The sequence below is a fragment of the Vigna umbellata genome, chromosome 1 (assembly GCF_029865625.1).
Source record: "Vigna umbellata cultivar VRB3 chromosome 1, Vumbellata_1.0, whole genome shotgun sequence".
NCBI lineage: Eukaryota > Viridiplantae > Streptophyta > Magnoliopsida > Fabales > Fabaceae > Vigna > Vigna umbellata.
In genome coordinates this window covers 13,865,330-13,892,193 of record NC_142165.1, presented here as the reverse complement: position 1 = coordinate 13,892,193, position 26,864 = coordinate 13,865,330, and the positions used below count along the sequence as shown (strand labels likewise).

The window sequence follows — 26,864 nt, the reverse complement described above, 5'->3', positions numbered from 1 at the left end:
AGTGTAAAATATTATGAAAAATATCTCTTCTATATTAATATGATTTCATCTAAATTTCGTACTGCAAAGAAAAAGAAAAGAAAAAACATTCACAGCTACTGTTATAATTAAGAATTAATTGAAATTTTGAGAATTACACCAATTATACGCATGTTTTACTATGTTTAAAGGGAGAAGAGAGGAAAGTACATGAGTAGGTATGGCACCAGACTAGCACCAAAAATGGAGATCAAACTAACCAGTGTTGTACGATTAAACATTAAAGAATTTAACTATACATAAATATATTTTTTTTAACTATTATCTAATAATAAATTGTCATGTACAACAAAAGTAAGATTAGTGTATACACACGTATAATTCTCATACAATAAAATTTGATGATGTTTTTTATTCATCCAAATATGTCTGGAGCTTATAATAATTCATCCAAACTACATAACCAACTAAATGAGTAAGAATTCCTCTGATATTAAAGATTAATTAAAAGCCACTTTATGTATAATTTCAAAAAAAATTATAAATCTTATTTTTGTTGTACATCAACGTGAAAAGGTTATATATCCCACTTGAGTGACATCTCGAACCTATTTGAGACAACAGATAACTAATTTAAGGGTTGTCAATCCTCAAGCCCTCCTAAAACTTGGGAAGAGTGATGGAACTTTACATTCACACATCGGAATTTATATTGCATGTAATACCTTTAGATTCTAAATGAAGATTCCTTAAACTCTCTAGGATTAACCTAATCCCACCACCTTCAAGCATTGACACCATCTTATATCACTCAGAAAAGCTTGTCATATAGGGTAAGGAACTAACCAAGTCTTGTCATAAATAATTAAGGAATTCTTACCACTTTCACATTCAAGTCGGGCTCACACTCCATCATGACCTTTCTACATGTGTTTGAGCTATAAAAGATAGAAGAGGATGGGTAAAATCCAAAAATTGTCTCACAGATTATCCTTTATCAAACAGAGGTGAGAAACTCATGAAATGTATTGAGATCTAGTATAGGGATCTGCGTAGTTCAATATTTACTAACTTTTCAAATAACAGCAACATAACAATTTGGTCAAGCTTTAACCAAAAATCAGAGAAAATTGGCATTAATAGTTTAATACCATCCACAGCTGCATGCTGCATTGCTATTTATGTATGCAGCAAACAATTTCTTTGGGTTGCCTTGCCTCCATCATATGTAGAAAAGCTTATCAAATGGATATACAAAAAATATGTACAGAAAAATATTCTAACATTATCAGAGTACCTTTATCTGTGCCTCTTCCACCCTTGTGCATAACCATTGTAAAAAAACACTACTCTGAAGTCTGAACTCTCAGATAGTTCAAACTAAAACCTAACAATGTAAGAACTAAGAAGTTAATGTGTCTTTGTGTGCGAGAAACGTGAAAGCTGAAAATCCATAAACATTCAGTAAATCCAGAGAGAAATAACATTGAATTCAATTAAAATGTAGAAAGGGAAGCTTCTCATCGTCTTGCAATAATCCAATCCCGATTTAGAAAGACATACTAGAATCCAGAAATGTAACAAACAACTAAAATTCGTGTCGCAGAAGGTTTCTAGGATAGCTATTTAGGAAGTGAAAAAGCAAACTTCTCCGCTGCCTAGGCTTAAGTTGCTTTGCTATACAAGTAAATTATGAATAATGGGTTGGTGATTCAAAGAACCTGCCTGTCAGCTGCCTCAGCAACAATGGGTAATCTGGGGATTTGACCCACCAAACACGAAGAAGAACCATAAATCAAGCACACCAAGAGGAAAAAGAAGACGGTGCTATCCAAACTCATCATCAAATCCAACCCCAACCCATCCCTGGGATTAAACCCTCTTTCCAAGAGGTCAGGGAAAATCAACAGCACATCAAGAACAATGGCTTGCATAGTGTTGAACCTCACATACCTACTGAAATTGGGGTTTCTCACCACAACAAAATAAAGGGTCAAAAACACTAGAAACCCATTAAAGGGGAAGCTCTTGAAAACTCTTATTGCAGGGACCAGTGGTTGAATAATGGCCTGAACAGGGTAGAACTGAGTGATTACATACTTTCCATACTGTATGCCATCGAAGAAAGGATAAAAGTAACAGAGTGCGGAAATTAAACGGTCAGGAACATCGGCAGAATCACTGCCATTGGATTTGGCCACTATAAGGCTTCTCAGTTGATGGGGTTTTCTCAATTTCTTTGGAAGAATGTTGAGTGTGAGAAAAGAGGGGTTGACGGAGGAATGCAGAAAGGTGGATTGAAGTGGTTTTTGTGAGAAGCTAGAAGCTACGGGGCAGAGGAAGGTGGAGGTGGCCATGTTCCGACCAAAGATTCGATTTTAGATACTGTGATGCCAAATGGGTATAGAAGATGAGGTGTGAGAAGAAGATGGACAAGGTTACATAACATCTCACAATCTTTCTTATTTCAACAACATTTCAAAAATATCTTTGGCTTGAGTTCGTGAAAAAAATTATAAATATCTTATCTCTTTGGTACAATAATAGAATTTTTTGTACAATAAACCTTAAACCTGAAATCAACTTGTATTTATAAAATATTTTTATATTATTGTAAGAAGATTTTTTCGTAAAATATTCATCAATTACAATTTTCCCATTTTAGAATGATTTAAATACCAAGAAAATTCCATTACGTTATAAATACTATAGCTTTTTTGTCTGATTTTAACCAAATGAGAATTAATAAGAATGGTGACATTCAAAAATAAAATAAAAATGCAAATAAACAAAAAATTATACTCTAATTATGGCTGTTTGCATATTAGATTGAATTGATTTTGAATAAAAGAATTGTCCACACAATTACTTTGATTTTCTTAATTCGTCTTTCCATCCATTTAATTTGAAACACTTCGTATCAGATCGTTTTCGGTTTAATCTTTACTTTTTGAAAAGAACATTAAACAAATAAATGATAAAATATGTAGCAAATTGTTTCAATATCAATCAGTCAGTTAAAAATTTGATTCTAGAGTTATAAATGGGATGAGATTGAATATTCAAAACTATAAGCTTTATTACATATTGATCATGGACCAACAATCCTTTTTAGTGTTATTATTGACATATTTTTATCTTTGTAAACTTATAGTTATTATTCTTATAATTTTTATTGATTATTTGTGTAATTTTTTAGTTTTTTATCTTTTTAACTAAAACATTCTATGATTTGAAAAATAAAAACAATTTGTAACTTTTTTCTTATTAATAAAACGCTAATTCTCATAATCAAAGAACACAACTGTTTTAACTTAAGTATTCTCCAATGTGCTTTAAATCAATAATGTTCTTATTTTTTGATATTAGTCTTTGATAAAAGACATGGTGCTTTAATAAAATAAAACCAATAGTATAAATCTACAAAATTTAATAATTATATTTACGTATTTTAATTCAAACAAATGATAAAAAATATATAACTTCAGTTATTATTTTTTTCATAGTTAGATTCAAGTTGTATATTATAATTTTCCAAATATTCATAAAAACATTACTAATATTATAAAATGTTTCTTTTTTTTCAACTTTTATTGAATTGGATCTGTTTATAAACGTTCCAAAATATTTGATGAAAGGTTGATTAACTGAAGAAAATGCTAATAAACGCATGATTTGGGCTTTCAGGTGTAGATTTGGGCTTTCTGGGCTCGTAACAAACCGACGACAACTTCACTAGAAAACGCTGACCAAAAGTAAGGCAGAAAGAAAATAATGGAAGAAGCAAAACAAAGGTGGACATAAAGTAAAAGTGCCATTTTTCATTATAGCAGATATTTTGTGAGAATTGTGGTTTGAATTTGGCATTGAAGATGGAAATCATTGAGCAAACAGTGATGAGTTTAGTATGTTTTGTTGTTTACGTAGAGATGATTTGGAATGGGGGATGGGAGAAGAAAAAGGGATGTTTGAGAAATTGCATCGGAGGTAAATAAACAATGATAAATAAGAAATAGTGAAAATACATTACATATGGTACAAAAATAAATAAATAAGAAAATATTTAAGAAGCACTATAGGTGATAGAAACAGTAACAGTAACATCACTAACCCACCCACTCGTCACTGTCTTAACTTTACAGAGTGCGTGCACAACCCAAATCAAAAATTCCTTCAATTTTCTTCACTTCACAGTTTAATTAAATAATTAATTAATGAAGCATTAGTCTTTGTTATGATGATGAGTCATGCATATGCCGTTTTATGATTTCAAAATTAATATAGAAATAAGAAAAAGGAGTGGCAAATGGAGGACCACGTAGATTTATGTGTGTATCTATTATCTGGGTCTACCAGGGGCAGGATAATTGGGCCCAGGCCCAGGCCCAGGTCCAGGCTTACCCATAACGGGAGCGGCACTCACTTGATGGAACGCGGGGGACCCGTAGACGTGTCCCGGATGATGCATCATGGCGGCGGCGGAGGACGGGGAGTAGTCGTAGCCGCTCACGGAGGAGGAGGCGGCGGCGTCCTTGTCGCGTGCGGCGACGGTCTTCTCTCCCTCGATCTCGCGGAAGCGCTGGAGGTAAATTTTGAGAGGCTCCACGTAGTCCTCGAATCCTAAGGTGGTCATGGCCCACAGAAGGTCATCGCCGTTGATTGTCTTGCGCTTCTCGCGCTGGCACTTGTCGGAAGCTTCGCCGGTTATGAAACTTATGAACTCCGACACGCATTCCTGCACGGTCTCTTTGGCGTCCTTGGAGATCTTGGCGTTCGCCGGCAGAGCCTTTTTCATGATCCTGCTTACGTTGGCGATTGGAAGGAAGCGGTCCTGTTCCCGAGGCGATAACTCACTGAAGCCGCTGTTCCCCGCGTTCTGCGCTCCTCCCGAGTCGTTGTCCGAGTCAGCCATGGACTCAGCGCGGATTCCGAAGGCTCACAAATTCAACACTCTACTCTGCCTTCAGTTGACTTCCAGCGAGAGAGTGAAGAGAAAATGGAAGAATGGAATGAGCAGGGTCCGTTGGATCAGAGGCTTAATAAGCCTCTATCTGCTGGACACGTGGACCCTTCTTCACCGTTGTTAGTCGATAAGTGTGTGCTTGCACGGAGGGCTTTTTGACCGTTGGATTTGACGATGGAGCAACGATCTGGACCGTTGGTTTCGTATCCGCTACATGTTCCACTCTGACTTGGACTGTCTAATCGCCCACTCAGCACACTGACTTCAAAACTTTTATCCATGATCTCGATGCCGTTTCACGCTGTTAAAAAAAAGGATAAAAGAGTAAATAAAAAAAAGGTTTTGTTATACCAAAATAATAAAATATTCGACCCTATTCTTCCAATTTGAGGAACGAAAAAATATAAAAGAGTATCTTATATAAAAGAGTACGAATAAAAAAATTTCTAATGTTATTTAATTTTCTTTTATAATTTTGCAAACAAATAATTATTAATTTTAAGATTAAAAAATTTGTAATTAATTATAATTTTGCATTCATTGTAGTGTGAGTGTCCACAAGGAAAGTAGCATAATAAATTATTAGAAGGTGAATAATTAGTTGTTAGGTAAAGAGTAATAGTTTTCTTCCTTTGGAAGCAAAATTAGATTTTCCAAATATCTATCTAAACTCAGAATATAAGACATACATTCCCAAATCATTGTCATATTCCCATTAAACCACGTTTCTCCCATGTTTTTTCAATACCTAAAACTCAAACATTTTTTTTATTTAGCTTTATATTTACAAATGTGGGATATTATAATCATTACAAAATTATTATATTTGCAATGACTAATGCCATGGATTCCTAAAGTAGATAGTACATGATTTTTCTAATGTTATTAAAAGTAAAAAAAAAAGATTTTATGTAAGTTTCTAAAAGATAAAAAAAAGATACAAAAATAATAAATAGGAAAATTTCCAATAATAACCTTGAAAGATACAGTAGGTAAAAGGTCTTGCATGAGGTTGCAAATAATGAGTAATAGTTAAATGATAGAGCGACAAAGGGCTTTAAGGAAATGGATGGCAATAGTTTAGTTATACTTAATGGTGACTTTGCATTTGTCACCCACCAATGCATCATTCCTTTAATGTCACGTCTTTTACCTTTTGTTTCCTATTATTTGTTCGTCTCTTTTATTTTCTCATGCATTGTTATATTTGGTAACCTAACCAATTTATTTTCAAATGTCTCTAGTCCTTAATTTCATTCTCTTTGAAAAGCATTTATTTATTTTTAACTTAATTAATTTTTAACACGGTCCTCTAATTTTATTTCAATTTTCAAAAAATCTTCATAATTATTGGTTTTTTTAATTTAGTCCTTTATATTTTTAAAAACATCAAATTTTGTTGTTTAGTTATTTTAAAACATCAAATTTAGTCATTTAGTTTTTTAAAGACATTCATTTTGATTGTTCTTGATCCTTTAATTCCATTCCATTAATCGTGGGTTTATGTTTCTTAGATCACCATTCATGCTCAAGCAAGAAAGCAATCACCAACCAAATTAAAAAAAATGAACAAGTTTGATGTTTTTATAAAGAATTAAATTGAAAAAATTAATAACCAGTGTTCTTTTTAAAAATTTGAATGAAATTAAATTATCAAATTAGAAATTAAACCTTTCTTTTTTTGTGCCACACAATAATTTTGTATTTTTTCTATAAATTTTTTTTTAGTACAATTTGATTACACATCTTCATTTGCATATAACACAAATCTCAATTTTCTTAAATTAAATCATTTTTAGTCATACATTGATTATTTATCTTTTAAAAATATTTTTATTTATTATTTATTTTTTACTTATATTTTCACGTGTTCAATTATGTAAATTCACAACGCGATCCTCTTAATATTTAATCATTGATAACAACACATTCTCTTGTTGTGATTTTTACAATTTTAGTAAATAAATTAATTAATTAATATTTGAAGGTTTAAGAGTATAGCTCTTATCCAACAAAAATAAAATGAGATCAAAATCTGGATGAAATTTTTATTTCAAAAATAGAGATAAGATAATCAAATATGCACTCACTCCATGTATTATCATTGTTAGTTTTAATGTTGATAATAGTGAGAAACCAATTTCACTTCACAAATTAATTTTATAAACTTAAGTTATATATAATTAAACATACTAAAATCAGCATATCCTAACCATATTCTTTCCAATGGTTATGTACTATGCTATAGAATCCTTTATAAAAATATAATCAGATACTCTAAAGATTATTCTTTAATCCAATATTAGTATTTATTGATATAGTTCTTATACTAAAAGCGTGTATTTCGATTACTAATATTTTTAAGAAATATATTATTAAGAGTTTTACGTCGACTTAAGATAAAATTAATTTAATCGATAAAATCAATTTAAAATATAAAAGTGAATACAAACTTTATTGAATTAGATTTTTAATCTACTAATTAATATATATATATATATATATATATATATATATATATATATATAATAGTTTCATATGTAATCTCTAATTAATTTCTAAGATATCGGCTTATTTCTAATTAATTAGCTGCATTATTTTATACACTTTTAAAATGTCAGAATAAAATACAAGTTTTTATATCTTAAAACAATAATTTACACACGACTGACCTTCTTCTTTTGTATTGTATATTTCCCAAATATTTATCCAACAACTTATGAAAACTGAGAATTGTTTAGCAAAAAAGCCTTTACCTTCATCTTGCAACTTGTAGCATTCAAACAAAACATAATCATATTATGCTATCTAATGTGACAAAACTGCTATAACACATCATTGTAAAAATGAAACTAAAGATTAATAGGCCAAGTTAATAAAAGAGAACAAAATCATGCTAAAGTTCAAGAAAACTCCTTCTCCAATCTCAAATCTTGGTGTTTTGTGGATCCCTTTGAGATATCAATCTCAATTAAGTTTTCATCCTCATTCATCTCATCAATTTCTTCCAAGAGCTCTGTGAAACGTTGCTGTTTGAAAAAGCATTCTGGCCAGAACTCTGAAAAGTGATTGTTTGGAAGTTTGATTTCAATCAAGCCATCCTCCTCCTCATCATAATCATCACAATCATCACTATAAATAGCCAAGTTATCAGATATATCAAGATTTTTATTTCTACTGTGATGAATCTCAGAACTTTCTCCACTCATGGTTGAGCTGCTGTTGCTTTCAGTATCTGACTTTGGATCAGCTTGTTGCTCATACTTCTCAACACTGACTTCAAAACCTTTATCAGTGATGTTCCCGCTTTCACAATCTAATGGAAACGAGGATTCTGACTGTGCTTGAACTTGGCTCTGAGAAGTTTCATTTTGTTGGGTAGTAATATCTTCTAATGAAGGCTGTATTTCCAATTTCTTCTGATTATCTTGGACGAGATTTTCATGTAAGGACCCTTTTTTCTTTGTCATTGTGACAAGAAACATGGTAGATAGAAGAACAATCAGCAGGGTAAGAAGGGAAGGAGAGGATTCAGAAACTGAAAAGAAAATGAAAATTGAAAACAGAAGGACAAGAACCAGAACGATCGGTGATAATAAACTGCCAAAATTTGAACACAGCTTGTGACAGATCTGTTTATTTGTTACTTTCACCATGATCATTAGCTAGAAATATACTTCTTGTGTAAAATCCAAACCAAATGAAAAGGCTGCAAGAATATATACTTCTTGTTAATAAGGAGAAGGTCTTTGGAAAAGACTAAAAGAAAGAAGCAGAAATTTTTTCAATCTGTATTGCTTAAAATACAGACTTTGAGAGCAAAGTTAGAGATAAGTTTCAACATGATATAAAGGAATTTGGGGTGCCATGAGAGCCCTTTAAGCTATTAGTAAATAACTTTCTCCAAGTGCCCTACTTTCTATTTTTTAATCAGTTGCTAAAATGTCAAACAAGAAGAAAAGGAGGGAAATTTTTAGGTTTTCAATGTCAAACAAGACTTGTAATTGTAAGATGATGACCAGAACCCCAAAGAAAACAAGTTCTTTGAAGTTTTGAGCATGTTTCATCAAACCTGATAAGGGTGATGTCTGATTCTTGGAAGATCAAGTTCCTTTGCACTGCAGGCAACTCTGCTAGCAAGGAATCCAACTTGAAAGCATATTGTTTGTTCTATTTTTCTCTGGCATGGAACCTTTTATTATTCATTATCTGCATGTGATTCTCTTGGAGATAGCAAAGCTGTCTGTTTCCCGAGAATATTTACAACCTCAAAGCCTTGGACTTGTCGATGCATGTGCCAGCACACATGGCTAGATACCTGACCCAAGAAAACAATTTTATCAAATCAATGGATAATGTGCTCAACAAGGACCTTGCTTCTCCCTCTGTTTCACTCGCAACCAAACAAAACCCATTTGCAGAAACCCAACACACCGATTCAGGAAACTACAGATTTCTCCAAACAACACTTCTTTACGGGAGTTCCTTTCTTGAGACACTTTCCCATAAGACACTTTTCCGTACTACATTTCCATCACTTGCATCAAGCAAATGTTCAGAATTTAAGTATGACTCTAAGTCCGGTAAAAATAAAAAAATAGAACATCATGTAAATATAAAAATAAAAATAAAAAGTCTATTAATCTATTACTTTATGATTTTGGATTGAAAATACTCTTAATTTTTATTGGACTCACATTAGTGTTATATGTTTTCAGTGAACTTCTAAATAAAATTCATATTTGTACCGTATAATCATATGGTCACATAGAGAACCCGACTAGGTAAAATCATCGAAAAGTGGTGACCGGTTCAAATAGGTTGTAGTCAACACCACAATGAACAGTCAAATCGAGATAAGTGAACTATGCTTGTTAATCGATCGTACGACCATGAATAAAGAATTATGGACGGGCATACGGTCGACCCAACACCCTAAACATTGTTTCTAATCAATATTACTACTGATAAGTGTTACTTAGTAGGTAATAGGTTAGGATTGGGTCATGATTAGGGTTTCACTAATCTAAGACTCATCTCGAAACTTATAAATAAAGGTTAAAGGTAATAAGGCAGGTAATACAATTTATTACGAATTTAAGATTTTTTTATAATTGGAATAATCACTTACTTGAGCATCAAAAATATCTAAACAAATTTAGAATAAAGTGTGAAGAAGTGTTTTGTGAAAATCGTGGATCCTACATTCGAAATAATTTTTTGCTCCAATGGAATGAAATTTGAGTATAGGTTGACTAAACTCCCCAGCAAACACAACTACAATTCTTAATAAACTAAGACACATTAAATAAGCAATCAGCAATGTTGTTTAATTAATGAATAATCCACTTTCTACTATTATTACCTAGGTTCATTATACATACAAAAGTAATTGTCCTCAAAGTCCTTTTCTGCTTCTGCATGTCATGCTCATGCAGACTTTAATGGAGTGGAGGCCCCATTATGGAAGATATCCATAACATTCTCAGCTACTCTCCATTCCTTTCCTGTTCCACTCTATATAAATTATTTAAAAGATTAAAAAAATATTTAAATTATTTCTAATTTCAACTCCTAAAATATTTAGCGTAATCAAACAATATCATAAACGTGAAATGCACCTGTCAGCTTTTTCACCCTTTTCTGCATTGTTCTATACAATTCTTAGCCTTAATCCCTCTCATAATCATTTGCTCGTGCCAACGCAGAAATGATGCTATAGAAAATGAAGAACAACAGACAAGAAAGACATGGAAACAGAGGCCATTCACAAAAAGACATCCATCGCATTGATCAAATGCTTTATCGTGACCTTTATTTGATTGTGTTTTGGTGGAAAATCTTGTGGATTATTATGCCTTCTCCTCAATGATTATTGTTCTTGACATTTTTAAAAGTCTATCACTTTTCATCATTTGTTTAATAATATTTTTTATTGTATCATCATTATAGTATGCCTTAAAGTAAATTGAGTGTAATTAGTTTTTAATTCTAATATATAGTTGAGATAAGTGTTTAAATTACTATCAAGTTCATTTTAATTTGAAATGTATGTTATCATATGTTCAATTAAAACGAACCACTCTCTATTAGTTTCACACTGACTTTATAACATGAATGATTGAATAACATTGAAAGTAAAAATAATGATAATTTAGAATTGGTTGTATTCCAAGTTGGAATATATTAAATTGATATTTTAAATTTCATTATGCAGAATTATATTTCAAATTATGTGATAAGATTATCCTTTTTAATAAATTGGAAGGAGTTGTAACACAAATATATTGGTCATGGAAATGAGAGAATAATATAAAAATGTGTGAAAAGGAAAATATTATATTAGTTATAATGAATAATTTTTTTCATTTGAATATTGCTAATGGAATATTGATTAGGAATTAAAATACAAGAAGGACAGCTTTTATAAAAATGACCTGATAAATAATTTTTGCGAATCTTTTCTTTAATAAATTGTCAATCACCTACCAAAAAAGGAAAAAAAAACAAGCATATGCTCTGAAGAATCCCATTCGAGATTGTCAATGACAAAACTACCCTTTAGCAGTGGAGAACTTCAGTCCAATCTCTACACTATTTTGCCCCAAATCAAAGGGGTAATTCAGGCACGCGACCGAACGCGCACAGTGAAACCCTAGAGTTGGGGTTTAATTGCCCTCTCAATTTCCTCCACAAAGAAAGCATCTTCAAACACTCGATCGATTGATTATTAACGTAATATTCTTTCTCGAGATTTGTGTTGGTGAAATTTTGGGTGTTCTCTCTTCAACCGGGCTTCATCGCCCAGCTCGCGTTCAAATCCATGGTCGTCAGTTTACGATGGACCCCTCTCCTCAGATTCAACAACAAGAAGACGAGTGGGGTATGCCATTGTTTTCCCTTCAACTTTTGTCTTTTCTGGTTCTGGATGACACCACCGGGAACAAAGAACGAGGGTAGAAAAAAGGGATCTTTTGAGGTTGTTTTGTGTTGTGTGTTTTCTTATTTTCTTTCGAGGGGTGGGGTTTTACTGATGGATTTGTAAATGGGGCGTTTTTAGATTGTTGAAGACTGCAATGATGATTTGATTCTGCGTTAGTTTCAGATTGAATCTTATTGATATATTGCATCTATATGGATCTTATTTGAATCACAACGCAAAAATTTTGAAATTGGATTGGTTATTATTATTGTTGTTGATTAATTTGCTGTTCTAGTTTGCGGGGTTGTCATCTTTTCTGATTTTTTTTCTCTCTGGGGCCATTGCCTGTGGCGCTCGATGCTTATCTTAGGAGCATATCCGTCTGGAATGCTTATAGGTCCATCTTAATTTGATATCCTGCTGATTCAATTTTTTATGCTGTTTATTTATTTTTACACTAACTATGGAGAATTTAGTTTGGGTTGAAATCATGTCCTAGCATACAGAGAATTTTAGCACTGAATTAGGTTTATTATTGAATGTTCTTTATGTTTATTCTTGCGGATGAATGTTTTTAAGTTTTGTGATTTATTGTGCTGTACGTTTGCAATGAAAATGAACTACTCTGTGACTGTCTTGGGAGATTCTTACCCACTAACTATGGAATAGTTATTTCTTTCCTCTGAGATGTATGCATCTTAACATTTAACTTCTTCGGGTAAAAAATGCGTTTGATTTTTAATGGGTGGACTATTTTTTGTCGTAGACACTGATGGATTTGTGATTCCAAGTTTGGGAATTGAAGACTCTGATCAAAGTAAACCTCATGTTTCTACTGTAGAATCTTCGAATTCTGCATCAAAGGTTAGCTAAAGAAAATATTCTTATTGGAGACTATAATTTGCTGGTTTTAGACTTTGATGATGCTGGTTGCGTAGAAAATCTGAATGCTAACTACCTTAGTTTGTTGTAGGCTAAGAAGGAAGAGAACATCTATCTGGGCCCACACGGAGCACCTCCTTCACTAGCAAAACAGCAAGAGCTAAATTCGTCTAACCGGAAGCAGAGGCTGAAGCAGAAGCTGAAAGAAGCTGACAAGAGAAATGGTGGGATGGGTAGGGAGAACAAGGTGGATAATTTGAGGGAGCTTGTGGGTGGGGGCAGTGTGAACTTGGTAAAGGGATCCCCCAAAGACTGGTTAGATCCACATTGCCAAGAAGCTCAGTTTGAGAGAAGGTAATGCATTGGAGATTTTGGTGTCTTTGGACTATTTTTTCTTGGAGATTGTCCACTTTAGCACCTTTTGTTATACAGTTTGATGTTTCTCTCGAGACTCCCAATTTGGGAGGTTATGTACCATGATAATAAATTTATCACTTAGGGCTTGTTTGGAAATGTGGTAGGGTGATGTTGAAGAGAAGTTTTGTACTTTTCAATTTATTGTACGAAGGTTGAGTTGAATGGCATTGCAATCCAAACACACTCAGAAGATGTAGTCCAAACACTCACTTAGAAGGTTGAGATGGATGGAACTGTAATCCAATCACACTCTTAGTCGATTGATAATAAAGATCTTGTGCCGCACAGTAAACTGTAGCTATTTGTGGGAATGGACTTGACATCTTGATCTAAATATCGCCTATTAATGCAGACCAAATAAAAATATTAAGGTGCTAATGAATTTCCTTAATACACTGGCCAACCAGATTTATTATTGGAAAGAGAGATATGGATAAATCAATAGTCATATTAGATTCTGAATCCAACTCATGGGAGAAATAGTAAGTATAACTGATAAAAGAAATTAACAGTCCTCACTTTGAATACCTTGTCATCACGATAGAGTTTACAAAAGTTTGGAGACTTCTAATTACAAACAAGTGTGCCAACGAATGACATATCTCCCCCAGTCAAACCCCCAGTTCTAACTATCTATATCAATCACCAAAATATCCTCACTTCTAACTTCTAAGTGGTCACTGCCATCCGAGGCAGGCGTTAAGCACTTACCCAGTGGCATTAAAAATTCAAAACTCTGAGGAAACCTATTCATTCGATGCCCAAGAACTCCAATCCAGCGGCTTTCGGTGTCAAACCCAGCTCAGACAAGTATTCAACATTACAGAACTTGCTCAAATGTCTCATTCCACTATCGCAGAGTATGGTCACAATGGTATGGCCAGGGCCAATTGCCTGTGCCACTCTAACTGCTCCGACACAGTTCATTGCAGATGAACTCCCGAGGAAGAGCCCATCGTTCTTCAAAAGAAACCTGATACATGCATCATTTCATGTAATCATTCTTCTGGTTGAGATACAGAAAGTAAAAGAACAAACAAATGAAAAGTGGGAAGCCAACAACAGAGTAAGTAACAACCTAGCCATTTCAACAGCCTCCCTATCGGTGCCTCTAAAGGCGCCATTAAGTTTTGCCATCGCAAAATTCTTTGTTATCCTGTTAATTCCAATTCCTTCTGTTATAGTGTCAAATGGATTCTTAAGTCTTTTTCCTTCAGCCTCCTCTTTGGTGTACATCACTCCCCGAGTTACCTTATTATACAAACCAGAACCTGGAGGATCTACGAGGAAGCATTTGATTTCTGGATTCTTTTCCTGTTTAACATGAGACAAGAAATATATCAGACAACTTTCACACCCAAAATGGAATCTAAAAAGTGGAGGAAAGTGTGCTGTGGTCAAACCTGAAGAAACGTAGAAACACCAGCCACAGTGCCACCAGTGCCTGCTGCTGCAACAAATGCGTCTAACTTTCCATTGGTCTGTTCCCAAATCTCAGGCCCTGTACCCTGGTAATGGGCCCTGAAGTTCGCTAAGTTTTCAAACTGATCTGCAAAAAACCCACCTTGGCAGTCACTAGGAAACAGAGAGCTATAATGGTATCCATCAGATTCATAACCATTTATTTTCGCAGTGTCCTTGTCATTCAGTTGTAAATTTCTCTGTTTCAGCGCAAACTCATTTGCTTCAGATGCCCGTCTTCTTGCGATATTTACAAAATGGTCTTTGTGAGTAATGGACACTGGTCGCACTCTTTCAACAGTTGCCCCAAGGGCTTCAAGTATTTGAGACTGAAGATTGATCCATGCAAGACAATCATCAATCAGATACAAAATCCTTACAAGAAATTATTAGAAGGTATGCGACTAATCACCACATAACATGCATTCAAGCCTTATTAACTCATTTTTACACAGTGAAAAATTTGATGATGTGTCATGTAGAGATTCACCAAGACTATAGATGCGTGGTAGTCTCCGAGAACCTAAGTTGATATTCAACAAGTACTTACGTATAAGTTGTTTATATAATTAAAAGGAAATTAAGATTAAACGGATTTCTTATACGCTATAAGCTGTTTTCACAAGAAATCCTGCACAGCTTATTGAAAGAAGAAAACAACATATAGACATATCACAAGCTCTCCAAATAAGCTGTACACAAGTTCTTCTAAACGGGAAAAAATGGTCAAACCTTCTAAGTTTAGGACGAGATTGATTAGCAGACTTGGTGGATTACATTACAATAATTATAAAATACCTTCTCAATGGCAGCATCATCTGGTATAACCACGTGGGTCTTGCACCCATAGGCAGGAGCAACAGTAGCAATGCTAATGGCAGTACTTCCAGCACTCCCTTCAGTGACTATTCCACCTGGACGTAGCTGGCCAGATTCCAGAGCCTGCGCAATCAACCATAGAGAAAATCTTCAGGCTGATACGTATATGTAATCAGATTGAGAATGAATGAACAGTGTGACAAAATTGACATTCATCCCCAACGAAAACAAAAGGATAAATAAATAAATAAGTAGAGAATAGTGAGACATCGATAGGATGAACCGAAGCTTTGATAATTGTATGAAAAACAGTGAGTAACAGCACACGCGAATGATTGAAACTACTTTGAATTAACCTCTTGAATTATTTGAAGAGCAACACGGTCCTTGACACTGCCTCCGGGATTCAAGAACTCGCACTTGCCGAGAATCTGAGGAGAAATTGGTGGTTAGCGAAATGAATTCGTAAAGATAGGAGATGAGCAGAGATAGACAGTTACTTGACAACCAGTGGCGTCGGAGAGGCTGTTGATCCGAATGAGAGGGGTGTTACCGATGGCCTCCACGACCCCATTCTTCCTTGATATGTTCTTCTTCTTGGAGCGGCGGTCACAGATTAAATAGGTTGTGAGAGCGACTGAGATGAAGATTGCGACACCAACACCCACGGCGCCCGCGCTTCTCGCTGCCACCGGCGCCATTTTTCCTTTCCACCCTCTGTTTCTCTGCTCCACAACCGCCATTTCCAACACCATAAACAAAAATCAAAGTTATCGGGCTTTCTCTCATGCTTGGACCTCCATTTTCTCCTGGCCCATTTACAATGACACTCCCCCAAAATTGCTCCTACACCTTCCCATTTTTCGAGCACTAAAAAAATACGGATATTAGTATATTAAATTTTTTAATATATTTTAAAATATAAAAATTAACGTCATAAGTGTATTTTAAAAGTGTAATCAATGTATATTTTGATAACCTAACAAATTGAAGGATAAACAAAAATGATATTTTGAAATATATAAACATTTTATATTTAGTATTATTGTTTTGAAGTACAAAAATTTATTTTATGATCATCTCGGAATCGTTATCAAGATAAAAAACGTGATTTGGAATGAAAATAGTGTGTCCCTCCTCCTCAGTTGAAATTCCGAAAAATCAAGCAAAGAAACACTTTTGTCTGAGAGATTCTCTCTCTGCCGACCTTGCCATCGTTCCCATGGAGGTCCAAGAGAAGTTGTTCAAGTTCAGATACCATTTTCTCGGGGCACTTCTCTTCTGTCTCACCATCTTCTCTCTCACAATCATGGCTCCAAGATTCCTCACTCTCTTGGCCTATTTCTGGCCACTTTTCCTCTCCACTGCCCTAGTCTTTGCCCTTGTCTTCTTCATTGCTAGGACTTCCCATTTGCCCCCATCCGACGCCACTTCCCTCTACAGCGCCGGCCAAGGCCTCCTCGATTACGTCGACGGCCACCATGATCTGCCCTCCGACACTCGCCACAAGTCTGACTAATCAAGGTTAGGTCATTATCTAGCACCCATCTATTTTCTTCTTTCAAAGTATTCAAATGTCGGTTAATTGAAGAAAAGAGACAGTCTTTCATGGCAAACTGCTAAAAGGTGTTTGTTTCGTATGAATTATGTTTTGTGGTTTTTAAGAATAATTATGTGTTAATGGGCCATTTAACGGTTGGGTCGTTTCAATTAGCGCTGTAACTCTCTCTCTTGTTTTGAAAATTGTTTCTGCAGAAAAAACGGGATAAGGTGAAGAACGGAGTGGCAGTGTTTTTAGATTTTCCTGACGGTGAAGGAAGAAATCTTGTTTCGAAAATTGTTTCTGCAGAAAAAACGGGATAAGGTGAAGAACGGAGTGGCAGTGTTTTTAGATTTTCCTGACGGTGAAGGAAGAAAACTGCCCTGCGAGTATATGTTGATAATACCCACACTACTTTAACGTATTTTTATTTTCTCTGTTATGACCTGTAACTTTAAGCATACATGTTTAAATTTTCTAATTTTAATTTATTTTTTCTTGGACATTGATATGAAGTTTAAATTTGCAATTTGAAATAAATTATTCAGATAAATTGTTTATGATAATTTGAAAAAAAATGGCCCAGTTTGTTTGTCAGAAGTTTACAGCGCATTAAACTAAATCAATATTATTTAATGATTTAGTAGCCAAATTCAATTTGGTACATTTGTTATTCGATTTCAAAAATTAAATTTCACTTAACTTATTACATGTAGACGAGTTGAACGGATGTGTCATTTAATTTTATAAAAAAATATAATTTTTATTCTTTTTTAATATGAAAACTGAAACTAAATTTTAAATTATTAAACTAAATATGATAAAAAAATATCATATTAATATACATGTAATAATCATTATATATATATATATATATATATATATATATATATATAATAGATTATCGATAAAATAAAATTTTAAATGTATAAATTATTGAGATTATTAAACCATAAAATTTAACAAAAGGAGGAATAATTGTCAATAAACTTCTTATATGAATGAGATGAGTTAGATTGTAGTCTCTTCTTTTTAACCTAATTATAAAATGGGTGTTGCTCCCACTACCTTATTCATGTTTTATTTCTCTCTTTATTTTCCCATTCTTATTTTACCATTAGTAAAATTTTAGGGTTAATATTTTTTAACCTCTACCCACTCTAATCATCTACATGTATGCAGCGGTAACTCTTTTTCCTCTTTATAGTTCGTCCCCTCATTGTTTCATTGTGTTCTTCTTCCTCTTTTTCACGTTCCACTTATTCTTTTCATTCTTTAATTGTGATAGAATTATGGTCTCAGAGTGTGGTGGACTTCCATTAGCTGGTGTGTTTAGTGAGAGATTACAAGTGGTGGTGCAAACAACTGATCAGCTATGCCAAGATCGGTGTGTGATGGTGGTGTGGTGGTGCTTGAAGGATTCGTCATGCGTAATAAATCTTAAAAAAGTAAACTTATAATCTTTAAACGAATGTGAGCATCCCTCAGCGGATGTCAAACGATCGTTGACCTATGCTTACATCCGTTTAAAGTTACATGTTTATTTTTTTTAGTTTATTTTTTATATTAATTTTGGAGATATTTTAATAATGTAATTTATATGTTTTGATGTATTATTTTTGAATATATTTTTGATGTATTTTAATAATGTATTTTTGAAGATCTTTATTGTTATTAGTTTATTTTTATATTTTTTTGTATTTTGCAGTTATATATAATTTGTTTTTTGTTTTAATGTTTTTGTATAATATATATATTTTATATATGGTTTTTTATTCTTTAACAATTTTATAATTATATAAAAACAAATAGATATGATGGTGATAGGGGTGAGAATCTAAAAAAAGAGAAAAGAAGAGTTGAAAGGTGGGGATGAGTGAAAAATAAAAATGAATAGAAAGATAGTGTTTGAGTTTAAAATAAATAAATAGGGTTAAAAGTAAAAAATATTATTTTTGTAATTAAATTTTTTTTGCAGAAGGTTGGAGAAGCGGAGGGAGAAGTGTTGTTACAAAATCGTCATGCCAATGAAAAGTAGTATGTAATATTTGGTGCTAAAATTTAAAAGTTGAAAAAAAAAAGAAGAAAGACTAAAGTGGAAAATTAAAAGCTCAAAGGAAATTTTAGTTTTTTAAAATTTCAAAACTTAAAACTCAACTATAATAAACAGAGGCATAACTTATTTAAAATATTCGTTTGTTAATTAATTTACATAATTAGTATTTAACTGTTGTACTAATTAGATTAATTCGCTCAAACTTCTCACTGACATATTTTACGACTCATTATCTGTGTTCTATTAATGTATATGTATAAAGGAGAAGAATTACTTCTACAGATTTTTGTTTTTTTACAAAAATACATATTTGTGAAAAGTGAAAGAAAACACATAATATATATATATATATATATATATATATATATATATATATATATATATATATTTCATTTAAAAAAATATATCTTTAATTTTTGCTATGTAATGGTAGTGGGATTCTACATTTAGTTATATTAAACAAAATTAAAGTTGAAATAAAATTTTACTTATAACTTACTCGAACTCTATTTAATAAAATTATTTTTTATAAAAAAGAAAAAATTGCATTCACTCCTATATCAAAGCTATATTTTAGTTTTCAAAAATTAAATTTGAATTCACTTATATATCATCATTTAGCTATATTGTTTAGTTGACAACTAGGGTCTTCAACAAATTTAAAAAATTTCATTTACATATCATAAGCTTGAAGAATTATATATTCAACACTACAGAAGATTTCTGAAGTGCAAAGTTTCAAGCTTATATATTGAAGAAAAAATTAAGCATATAATATACATATATATATATATATATATATATATATATATATATATATATATATATATGAATGCTTACATGAGATGTATAAGCAGCTTGGTGATTAAGTGATCAACAATTTGATAGTAGAAAAAAAAAATACTAACACTGTACCAAAATGTAATGTGTTAATCTAAGTTGAGTGAGCAAGTGTTATATCCGAAGGTGACAATGTACCAGAATCATCAACATCTAGCTGTTCAAACTCCTGCATCACAAGTGATATATCTTCTTGACTAATCTTCCCCATCTCTTTCAGTTTATAAATAACAAATTCAGCAGCCCTATGAGAAAAAAAAACACGGATAAAAGTTAATGAAACCATGCTTTCATAATTAAACATTGTTCTTGTCGAATTTGACCGAACAATCTCCAAACTAACTGGGATCTCAGAGTGTTCGGCCAAATTCGGCAAGAACAATTATCCGGTAAGAACAATTATATAATAATATATGACTTTCAAAGAATGCTTAACTAACCCAACAGTTCCATCCTCATCAAGATCAGCAGCCTCCAAATCTAAATTGGTCACTTTCCTTGTAAGCACCCACTTCACAAGCTCCTTTTGTCTGATTTCAGTGTTTAGCTCAGCAATGTAGAGGAAAAACTGAGCCAAAGTAATAGTACCTGTCAATATCCAAAACACGGCAAATATTCTTCCTGCTTGAGTTGAGAAGCTTTTGTCCCCATAACCAAGGGTTGTAATGGTAGAACAAACACAGTAGAATGCATCGATAACATCCAATTTCTCAACAGTCACCAGAAAAATTGTCCCTGCAGTGAAGAGAACCAAAAGGAGGAAAAAGACTACAAAAAGTTTGTATCTTGTTTTATTGGTCTCAAGCTCCCTTAATATTCCAGTTGAATCAACTTTTTGGTGCACGTGCATAGCTTTAACTAGCAAAAGTTCCTGTTTCTCAACTAAGTAATCTGCTGCTTTGCTTACAGTCAATCCGATCAATGCCATCCCAGAGAAAACAAAGGCACATGCAAGTAGTTTTGTTAGGTGGCTATCTGGCACAAGATCTCCATATCCAACAGTGGTCATTGTAACAATTGTAAAGTACAAAGCATCAAGAATTCCATCTGTTTTCGTCCCCTTGATCTGGTCCCTGACAAGAAAGAAGATTAAAGCACCTACACCTAAATATACTGCAAGGTAGATAGCCACTCTTTTATAATTTGGATGTAAATTCTGAAATATGGATGTTTTTGGATGAGTTGTTTCTTTGCATTGTGTCTCAGAAGGAACAAGATCTGTGTTAGGAGCACTTCTAGAGCGGTGTAACCTTCTCTTGTTTAACAGCCGTTTAGCTTTTTGAGTCTCATTCAGTGATCCTGACAGCAAGGGCTCCTTTACATTATTGTTGGTCATGATGTAGGAACCGATTCGGCTGCAAGACAGTCCAACCAAGCAACATCATGTTCAAGATTCAACTTTGCAAATTACGCCCTTAGATGCCAAACAGAATCCTAGAACAAACACAACTAATGAACAAGGACTTCTTATTTAGCTCTTAATTTCTCAATGTCCAATTCAAAACACTTCAAATTCTAATGAAAGCTATACAAGCTTCATCATATTTAACATTCCTACTAAGTTGTCAAAATAAAAAAGTCAACGAAGTTTGGTTCTGGAAGTAAATTCAATTTCATCTCAAGGATTTTACCTTCGGAAGTATTTTCCTCTGGCCAAGGGCAACCCTGTAAGCCAAAACAGTTGCCAGCAACAGTAACCCAAAATTACAAAAAACAAATCGGAGTTTATGCCTTAAAAATAACAACTTGCAAGAGCCTTTGAATATGGTTCAATATCACAACCTAAAGCCTAGTGATCTGAGTTGGGGCAACAATGAATACTTTAAGGTTGTGCATGCGAAAGACTTGTCCTGCGGTCCATTTCAAGGAGCATGAAATTTCCTCATTTCTAGAAACAAAAACAGTACAATTCAAGTTCAACCTAACACTCTCTTCACAGAGAAAACATTTGCAAAATTTACAGATCACAGATGACTAATCAACATCGAAAAGAGAACGAAAACGAAACCATTAAGCAGTGGCGATTCCAATGAAATAGGAACCGAGCTTGAAGAAGAAAGGCACGTGGTGAACTAAGAATCGAAGAGCAAACAAAACCCATCACAACAACAACAAATGTAACTCATATTCCGAGGAAAGCTCTAACCTTTGAAGTGGTTTACTGTTGCTGGAGGAGATGAGATGAGAGTATGGAAAAGGCTTCTGAAAGCTTCTGATTCAGTGTTGAAGTGGATCTAATATAACTCATAAACCAATAGATATCTGGTTTATTTATTTAGTAGTTGTTTGTTTGATTTTCAAAAGGGACAAAACAAAAAAGTCGCATGTATGTGGTCCACGCGGTAGTTTTCGTCAACTATATTTTGGCTTCTCTTTCAAGGCTGGTTATAGATGTAAAGAAAAAGGCGCATTGACATCAATTAAATTAGTTTTAATTTTTTTAATTTTTCTTTGTTTTCTTTTAATTTTTATTTATATATAAGAAATAAATTTCAAGTTTAATTTATTAAAATTGGTATGTAAGATAATATTTATATTCATTCATATACTCTAAATTTTGATTTTATAATTATTTAATAATACTTTCATATATATATATATATATATATATATATATATATATATATATATATATATATATATAAGAATTTGAGGAGGGTTAAGAACAGAGGGGAAAAAATGGAGGGAAAGAGGAGGAGGTTACGAATGGAGTCACAAGGAGAGAGTGTGATTCTTCTCACGAAAATCAAAGGTAACAAAAGCATTGAAATTCAGTTCCCGAAAGCCGAATAAGTTGTTATTGACATTCACCTTGAGTATCGGTTGAAGAATTGTTCTCTCTGCATTGCCAGAATTCACTCGAGTTTTGCTCACAGACCTCACTAATGGACGCTCACCACTCATTCTCATCGATCGCTTCAGAAGCTACTGCGCCGTTCCCAACGCCAACTGGTTCCGTTCTAACTCCAACTAATCACCGTTTCACCTTTTCGTTTCTGACATTTTTTTGCAATGCAGCTTTTGTGCCTCAGATTTGCCGTACGGAAAGGAAGCTCTCACACTCCGCACGAAATCCCGCGCGCACAGACTAGGTCACTCTCGTTCTCATTTCACGACTTTGAATTATTGTGTATATTTCCTTTCGGCTATTCTTTAACTGTATACGCAATTACGAATACGAATTACGAGACTCTCTGTTTTGGATGGGTTCCGCTTTCAGTTGTCATGTTGAGGGTGATGCTGATTGTTCAGAAACTTTTGCAAGAGAACAAGCATAGCTCCAAGAGAGACATTTATTACACGTATCCTTCTTTATTTTTGGGTGAGTTTCGATTTGCTGGATGGATTGTATTCTTCACTGTAACGTGAGAACCAAAAAATCGAGTCGAATAGTATTCATTTTCAGAACATAAGGCGAAAGTTTGTCATTATTATGTATTGCAGTATCTCATCTTGAAACCAAATTGCCTTTGCTGATCACGAGTTTAGGACTCGCTAATTTATGGCTTCAACTGTCTTTCTCTTCCTCGTGTTTTGAGATCTTTATGCTCTGTGGATCTGGCTGTTATTATAAGTTGATGTTGCATTAGAGTTCTAGATTACCATTGACTAAAATACGGTTGTTGTTTCTCTACTTTTGCTTGGTCGAAATCAAGTTGCTTGGTTTTGCAAGTTTCATTTCTACCCATACAATTGCCCTTGAATGCGAAAAAAAAAAGCTCAGATGTTTCTTGTGACAAAAGTTTGCAAAAATGTACCATAATTTTAGTTATACTCAGGTTCAAATTATCATAATCTTGGATATTATGTTGTCGAAAAGTCAGTGCCAATACCTATTTAAAGTTTATGGAAAAGGTTTAACTTCTCATGACACTGGATTTTTTTCATGTATCTTTTCTTTTTTTTACAATGCAGATCAGTCAGTGGTGGACCAAGCAATTAATGATATATGTATTCTAATGCAGTGCAGTCGCCATAACCTTAATGTGGTAGTTTTCTGCTCTATCGTTACTTTTTTTGTCAATTTTCTTTTGGTTTGGCGAAAAAAACTTCTATCTGAGTTTCCGATATACTTGTTTTGCAACTTATTTGATGTTAAAGACAAAAAGATCCACGTTTGAGATGCTTATACTTTTTTAATTTTCCCTTTTTAGGTTTCCGCAGGGAATGGGTACAGTATGAGATCGCACTCAATCTTGGCAAATGCACTGTGTTGTCAGAATTTTCCTAATAATAATAGTAGTAGTGGTTTTATTTCCTCATGTAATAATATTTAATGAATGTGTCACTTTTTTGCATAAAAATAACATCTCGCCTCTGGCGCATCTAGAAAATAGAAATTGTTATGAAGTTCAAAGGACACGTATTTTTAATTACCTACTGCTTTAAAATTATGAGATCCCCTGTTTCATTGATTTTATAATTGATGATAGTGAGAAAATATGACTCCATTAACGTACAATAATGAGGCTAGCATTCGTTATTTTTCTCTACTGCTGCTGTAGTAATGATTAATTAATTTTCTCGAAGCTGATAATTTTTGCCTTCTATTGAGATTTTCATATTATAATGACAAGTTTAACTAGAAGGTGCTAAGACTTATGGATCAAGTTTGTTTATGCTGTAGGTTAACTATGGGCTGGATAAGGTTCTCTGAAGGAGAGAGGAAATTTGACTGCATTAGTTCTCCCAACAGTGTAAGTACTAAGAATGACCTGAATGAAGTAGTGGATTTTACCATTTAAACTAAACGCAGACATTTGGCTTTTGTGCAGGTCCACCCCGTCCCCGTTCATGTTGAGGAAGTTAAAGGTATCCTTGTTTCCAGGTGAAAATACTGCAATTGTTCAGTTTCCTTCTTATAATTATATTTGGTACTTCATATTAAGTTAAAGTGCAAAGTGATTAGAATTGCGGGGAAACATTTCCTAACCTGATCATAGATATCATTAGTGTTGCACAATACATATTAGTTGTGGAGAAAGAATCAGGTAAACAAATGCTTTTGTTTTGGAGGAAAAGAGGAAAAAAAAACAGAAAATTCTATTGAAAAGACGGTCCATGTTGAACCCCACTTGCAGTTTTCCAAAGACTGGCAAACGACCAATTCTGCAATGTAAATCACTGTATTGTCATCACTGTAAGCAATCTTCTGAAGACACTAGTTTCTTTTGGAACAATATTTCTTTGTTTGAATTCTATCTTTATACAGGGAAGAGGCTACCCAGATATTCCTACAAGAAGGTGTGAACTTTTTTTTTCCATATGCTTATGATGTTATGCTATCAAGCCATATGCCAACTGGGCTTTTAGTAAATCCTAGCAAATGTGTTTGTTTGTGCGCAAAGTTAGGAACTTACATACTTAATATATCTCTGATTATATTCATTTTGTATACTAACAGGTTTTTGCGGCTTCTGGTAGAGAATTTGCGCCTGCCTGTTTATTGCTTGGTAGATTGTGATCCCTATGGCTTTGACATTCTAACCACTTACAGATTTGGTTCGATGGTCAGTATTTGTTAGTTTATCAATTGAGAAATACATCAACATGATTATAATTTTAAGGATCTGATTATCAAATTATAGGATCATTGAGTGGATTGAATCTATCTCTGTAATGGCGTAGTTGAAGTTTCATATCCTACCTAACTAATCTATTTCTCTGGATTATGTTAGCAAATGGCTTATGACACGAAACATCTTCGCGTCCCAGAGATACGCTGGCTTGGAGCTTTTCCTTCAGATTCCGAGAGATATTTTGTTCCAAAGCAGTGTATCCTTCCTTTGACTGCTGAGGGTAAATAAGATATTACTTGTAGTGCGTAAGATTGACCTGGTTGCCCATCTGATCTACTAATACAGTGCTCTCAATATTCCTTCCAGACAAAAGAAAAGTTGAAGCCATGTTACTTAGATGCTACCTTCAAAGGGAGGTACCACAATGGAGGTATTGATTACTTACAGTCCATGTCCTTGGCCTTCTTTTCCAAACGGATTGAGATTGTATGCTGCGTGTCTTGCCTTGTTGCTTGTGAAGGTTGGAGCTAAAGCTGATGCTCCAAAAGGGAGTAAAGTTTGAGATTGAAGCCTTATCTGCGCACGCACTTTCATTCTTGTCCGATTCTTACATCCCATCTAAAATTGAGCATAAATTGATCATGTAGCATGTTGATCTTTCATGTGTCAAGTTCTACACTAGCAACTGGATGAGGGCATGATCAGTACATGCATTTATTACAGTTTCTGGAAGATTAAGGCTCCCTAAACGATTTATTGCAGAAATATTTAGAATTGGTTCGAAATTTTCTTTCGAGAAAGTTTCTAGAACTGTGAACACAGAATGTTTCTAGAAGTTTATATTTTAATTTTCAAAATGCCTTCTGGAAATACTTGCTTTTGAAGGTTCGGCCCTATAAGAATTTTGGAAAGCCTATGCACCAGCTTGGGAGAACCGACACTAAAGCCGCCATATACTGAACCGACAATACTTACTAAAAAAGCCTATGCAAATTGCATTGCATATATGATAGAGAAAAAAACAAAAGTTAAGGTGTGCTTGGTTTTCATCATATGTGACGACAGCACACCCATGGCATGCCATTTTTTTTTATTTCCTTTTTAATGAAATTTTATCCATTCAATGAGCATCTTTAATGTGATTTTTTATTTTGAGATCTTATCCTCTCTTTCAGTTAATCGTGAGTTTACTTTAAACGAGATTTTGTGGAAAAAAATATTATATTTTTATTTCAAGTGAAGATATTATAAAAATGCTCTACTATACTATATAAAATTAAAGATATTTATTTTTTATAATATATAACATCGAAATTTATCTATATAGTTTTAGTTGAAACTCAAACAAAATTGATATATACACTTATTTAATTATTTTTTATTAAACTTAAAGTGTAATTTGATTATTTTTTATTGAGTTTATATTATTTTTTTATTGAATATTCAACATTTTATATTTTTCATGA

The 26,864-nt window shown here is 33.4% G+C and overlaps 8 protein-coding genes across 14 annotated transcripts; 3 read left to right on the top strand and 5 right to left on the bottom strand.

The window, feature by feature from the left end:
• Positions 1-1,448: 1,448 nt before the first annotated feature.
• TIC20-V (TIC 20-v-like protein) lies at positions 1,449-2,432 on the bottom strand. The gene has a single exon (XM_047321513.2). It carries the CDS (start codon positions 2,334-2,336, stop codon positions 1,692-1,694), a length of 645 nt encoding a protein of 214 aa, XP_047177469.1. The 5' UTR covers positions 2,337-2,432; the 3' UTR covers positions 1,449-1,691.
• Positions 2,433-3,960: 1,528 nt separating this feature from the next.
• On the bottom strand, positions 3,961-5,001 carry LOC124844563 (nuclear transcription factor Y subunit B-3-like). The gene has a single exon (XM_047321523.2). The coding sequence runs from the start codon at positions 4,889-4,891 to the stop codon at positions 4,319-4,321; it is 573 nt and encodes a 190-aa protein (XP_047177479.1). The 5' UTR covers positions 4,892-5,001; the 3' UTR covers positions 3,961-4,318.
• A 2,636-nt stretch (positions 5,002-7,637) lies between these two features.
• LOC124844542 (uncharacterized) lies at positions 7,638-9,508 on the bottom strand. The gene is made up of 2 exons (XM_047321503.2): positions 9,015-9,508; positions 7,638-8,651 (listed from the first exon to the last, which is right to left on the bottom strand). Exon 2 carries the CDS (start codon positions 8,602-8,604, stop codon positions 7,846-7,848), a length of 759 nt encoding a protein of 252 aa, XP_047177459.1. The 5' UTR covers positions 8,605-8,651; positions 9,015-9,508; the 3' UTR covers positions 7,638-7,845.
• Positions 9,509-11,576: 2,068 nt separating this feature from the next.
• LOC124844573 (Na-translocating NADH-quinone reductase subunit A) lies at positions 11,577-13,460 on the top strand. The gene is made up of 3 exons (XM_047321534.2): positions 11,577-11,825; positions 12,631-12,728; positions 12,838-13,460. The coding sequence occupies exons 1-3, from the start codon at positions 11,783-11,785 to the stop codon at positions 13,102-13,104; spliced, it is 408 nt and encodes a 135-aa protein (XP_047177490.1). The 5' UTR covers positions 11,577-11,782; the 3' UTR covers positions 13,105-13,460.
• Positions 13,461-13,650: 190 nt separating this feature from the next.
• On the bottom strand, positions 13,651-16,268 carry LOC124844490 (Pyridoxal-5'-phosphate-dependent enzyme family protein). 2 transcript variants are annotated; one of them, XM_047321444.2, is made up of 6 exons: positions 15,944-16,268; positions 15,800-15,874; positions 15,423-15,566; positions 14,567-14,953; positions 14,242-14,477; positions 13,651-14,136 (listed from the first exon to the last, which is right to left on the bottom strand). In XM_047321444.2, the coding sequence occupies exons 1-6, from the start codon at positions 16,196-16,198 to the stop codon at positions 13,914-13,916; spliced, it is 1,320 nt and encodes a 439-aa protein (XP_047177400.1). In that variant the 5' UTR covers positions 16,199-16,268; the 3' UTR covers positions 13,651-13,913. The 2 variants fall into 2 exon arrangements, with proteins under 2 accessions (XP_047177400.1, XP_087952432.1); XM_088096306.1 differs by having other exon boundaries at positions 15,952-16,163.
• Positions 16,269-16,509: 241 nt separating this feature from the next.
• On the top strand, positions 16,510-16,967 carry LOC124844584 (uncharacterized). The gene has a single exon (XM_047321547.2). The coding sequence runs from the start codon at positions 16,561-16,563 to the stop codon at positions 16,960-16,962; it is 402 nt and encodes a 133-aa protein (XP_047177503.2). The 5' UTR covers positions 16,510-16,560; the 3' UTR covers positions 16,963-16,967.
• Positions 16,968-19,688: 2,721 nt separating this feature from the next.
• On the bottom strand, positions 19,689-22,163 carry KCO1 (Outward rectifying potassium channel protein). Of its 5 annotated transcripts, none has more exons than XM_088096289.1 (4): positions 22,026-22,155; positions 21,511-21,767; positions 20,320-21,234; positions 19,689-20,124 (listed from the first exon to the last, which is right to left on the bottom strand). In XM_088096289.1, exons 3-4 carry the CDS (start codon positions 21,213-21,215, stop codon positions 19,974-19,976), a joined length of 1,047 nt encoding a protein of 348 aa, XP_087952415.1. In that variant the 5' UTR covers positions 21,216-21,234; positions 21,511-21,767; positions 22,026-22,155; the 3' UTR covers positions 19,689-19,973. The 5 variants fall into 5 exon arrangements, with proteins under 5 accessions (XP_087952415.1, XP_087952423.1, XP_047177450.2 ...); XM_088096297.1 differs by lacking the exon at positions 22,026-22,155 and adding an exon at positions 21,888-22,012; XM_047321494.2 differs by lacking the exon at positions 21,511-21,767 and having other exon boundaries at positions 22,026-22,163.
• A 388-nt stretch (positions 22,164-22,551) lies between these two features.
• ATSPO11-1 (Spo11/DNA topoisomerase VI, subunit A protein) lies at positions 22,552-26,517 on the top strand. 2 transcript variants are annotated; one of them, XM_088096276.1, is made up of 15 exons: positions 22,552-22,631; positions 22,732-22,831; positions 22,898-22,971; positions 23,100-23,201; positions 23,795-23,868; positions 24,034-24,050; positions 24,507-24,576; positions 24,655-24,691; positions 24,823-24,870; positions 24,961-25,019; positions 25,092-25,123; positions 25,284-25,389; positions 25,558-25,678; positions 25,765-25,828; positions 25,919-26,517. In XM_088096276.1, exons 1-15 carry the CDS (start codon positions 22,559-22,561, stop codon positions 26,043-26,045), a joined length of 1,104 nt encoding a protein of 367 aa, XP_087952402.1. In that variant the 5' UTR covers positions 22,552-22,558; the 3' UTR covers positions 26,046-26,517. The 2 variants fall into 2 exon arrangements, with proteins under 2 accessions (XP_087952402.1, XP_087952399.1); XM_088096273.1 differs by having other exon boundaries at positions 24,961-25,123.
• Positions 26,518-26,864: the final 347 nt, after the last annotated feature.

Coding starts and splice junctions, on each gene's coding strand:
- TIC20-V (XM_047321513.2), bottom strand. CDS start 2,336: ATGGCCACCTCCACCTTCCTCTGCCCCGTAGCTTCTAGCTTCTCACAA.
- LOC124844563 (XM_047321523.2), bottom strand. CDS start 4,891: ATGGCTGACTCGGACAACGACTCGGGAGGAGCGCAGAACGCGGGGAAC.
- LOC124844542 (XM_047321503.2), bottom strand. CDS start 8,604: ATGATCATGGTGAAAGTAACAAATAAACAGATCTGTCACAAGCTGTGT.
- LOC124844573 (XM_047321534.2), top strand. CDS start 11,783: ATGGACCCCTCTCCTCAGATTCAACAACAAGAAGACGAGTGGG. Junction 11,826..12,630: donor ACAACAAGAAGACGAGTGGG/GTATGCCATTGT, acceptor TTTTTGTCGTAG/ACACTGATGGATTTGTGATT. Junction 12,729..12,837: donor CTTCGAATTCTGCATCAAAG/GTTAGCTAAAGA, acceptor AGTTTGTTGTAG/GCTAAGAAGGAAGAGAACAT.
- LOC124844490 (XM_047321444.2), bottom strand. CDS start 16,198: ATGGTGTTGGAAATGGCGGTTGTGGAGCAGAGAAACAGAGGGTGGAAA. Junction 14,954..15,422: donor ATGATGCTGCCATTGAGAAG/GTATTTTATAAT, acceptor ATCAATCTTCAG/TCTCAAATACTTGAAGCCCT. Junction 14,478..14,566: donor GTGTTTCTACGTTTCTTCAG/GTTTGACCACAG, acceptor CATGTTAAACAG/GAAAAGAATCCAGAAATCAA.
- LOC124844584 (XM_047321547.2), top strand. CDS start 16,561: ATGAAAATAGTGTGTCCCTCCTCCTCAGTTGAAATTCCGAAAAATCAA.
- KCO1 (XM_047321494.2), bottom strand. CDS start 21,215: ATGACCAACAATAATGTAAAGGAGCCCTTGCTGTCAGGATCACTGAAT. Junction 20,125..20,319: donor GATGAGGATGGAACTGTTGG/GTTAGTTAAGCA, acceptor TTTTTCTCATAG/GGCTGCTGAATTTGTTATTT.
- ATSPO11-1 (XM_088096273.1), top strand. CDS start 22,559: ATGGAGGGAAAGAGGAGGAGGTTACGAATGGAGTCACAAGGAGAGAGT. Junction 22,632..22,731: donor TCTTCTCACGAAAATCAAAG/GTAACAAAAGCA, acceptor CTGCATTGCCAG/AATTCACTCGAGTTTTGCTC. Junction 25,829..25,918: donor AGGGAGGTACCACAATGGAG/GTATTGATTACT, acceptor TTGCTTGTGAAG/GTTGGAGCTAAAGCTGATGC.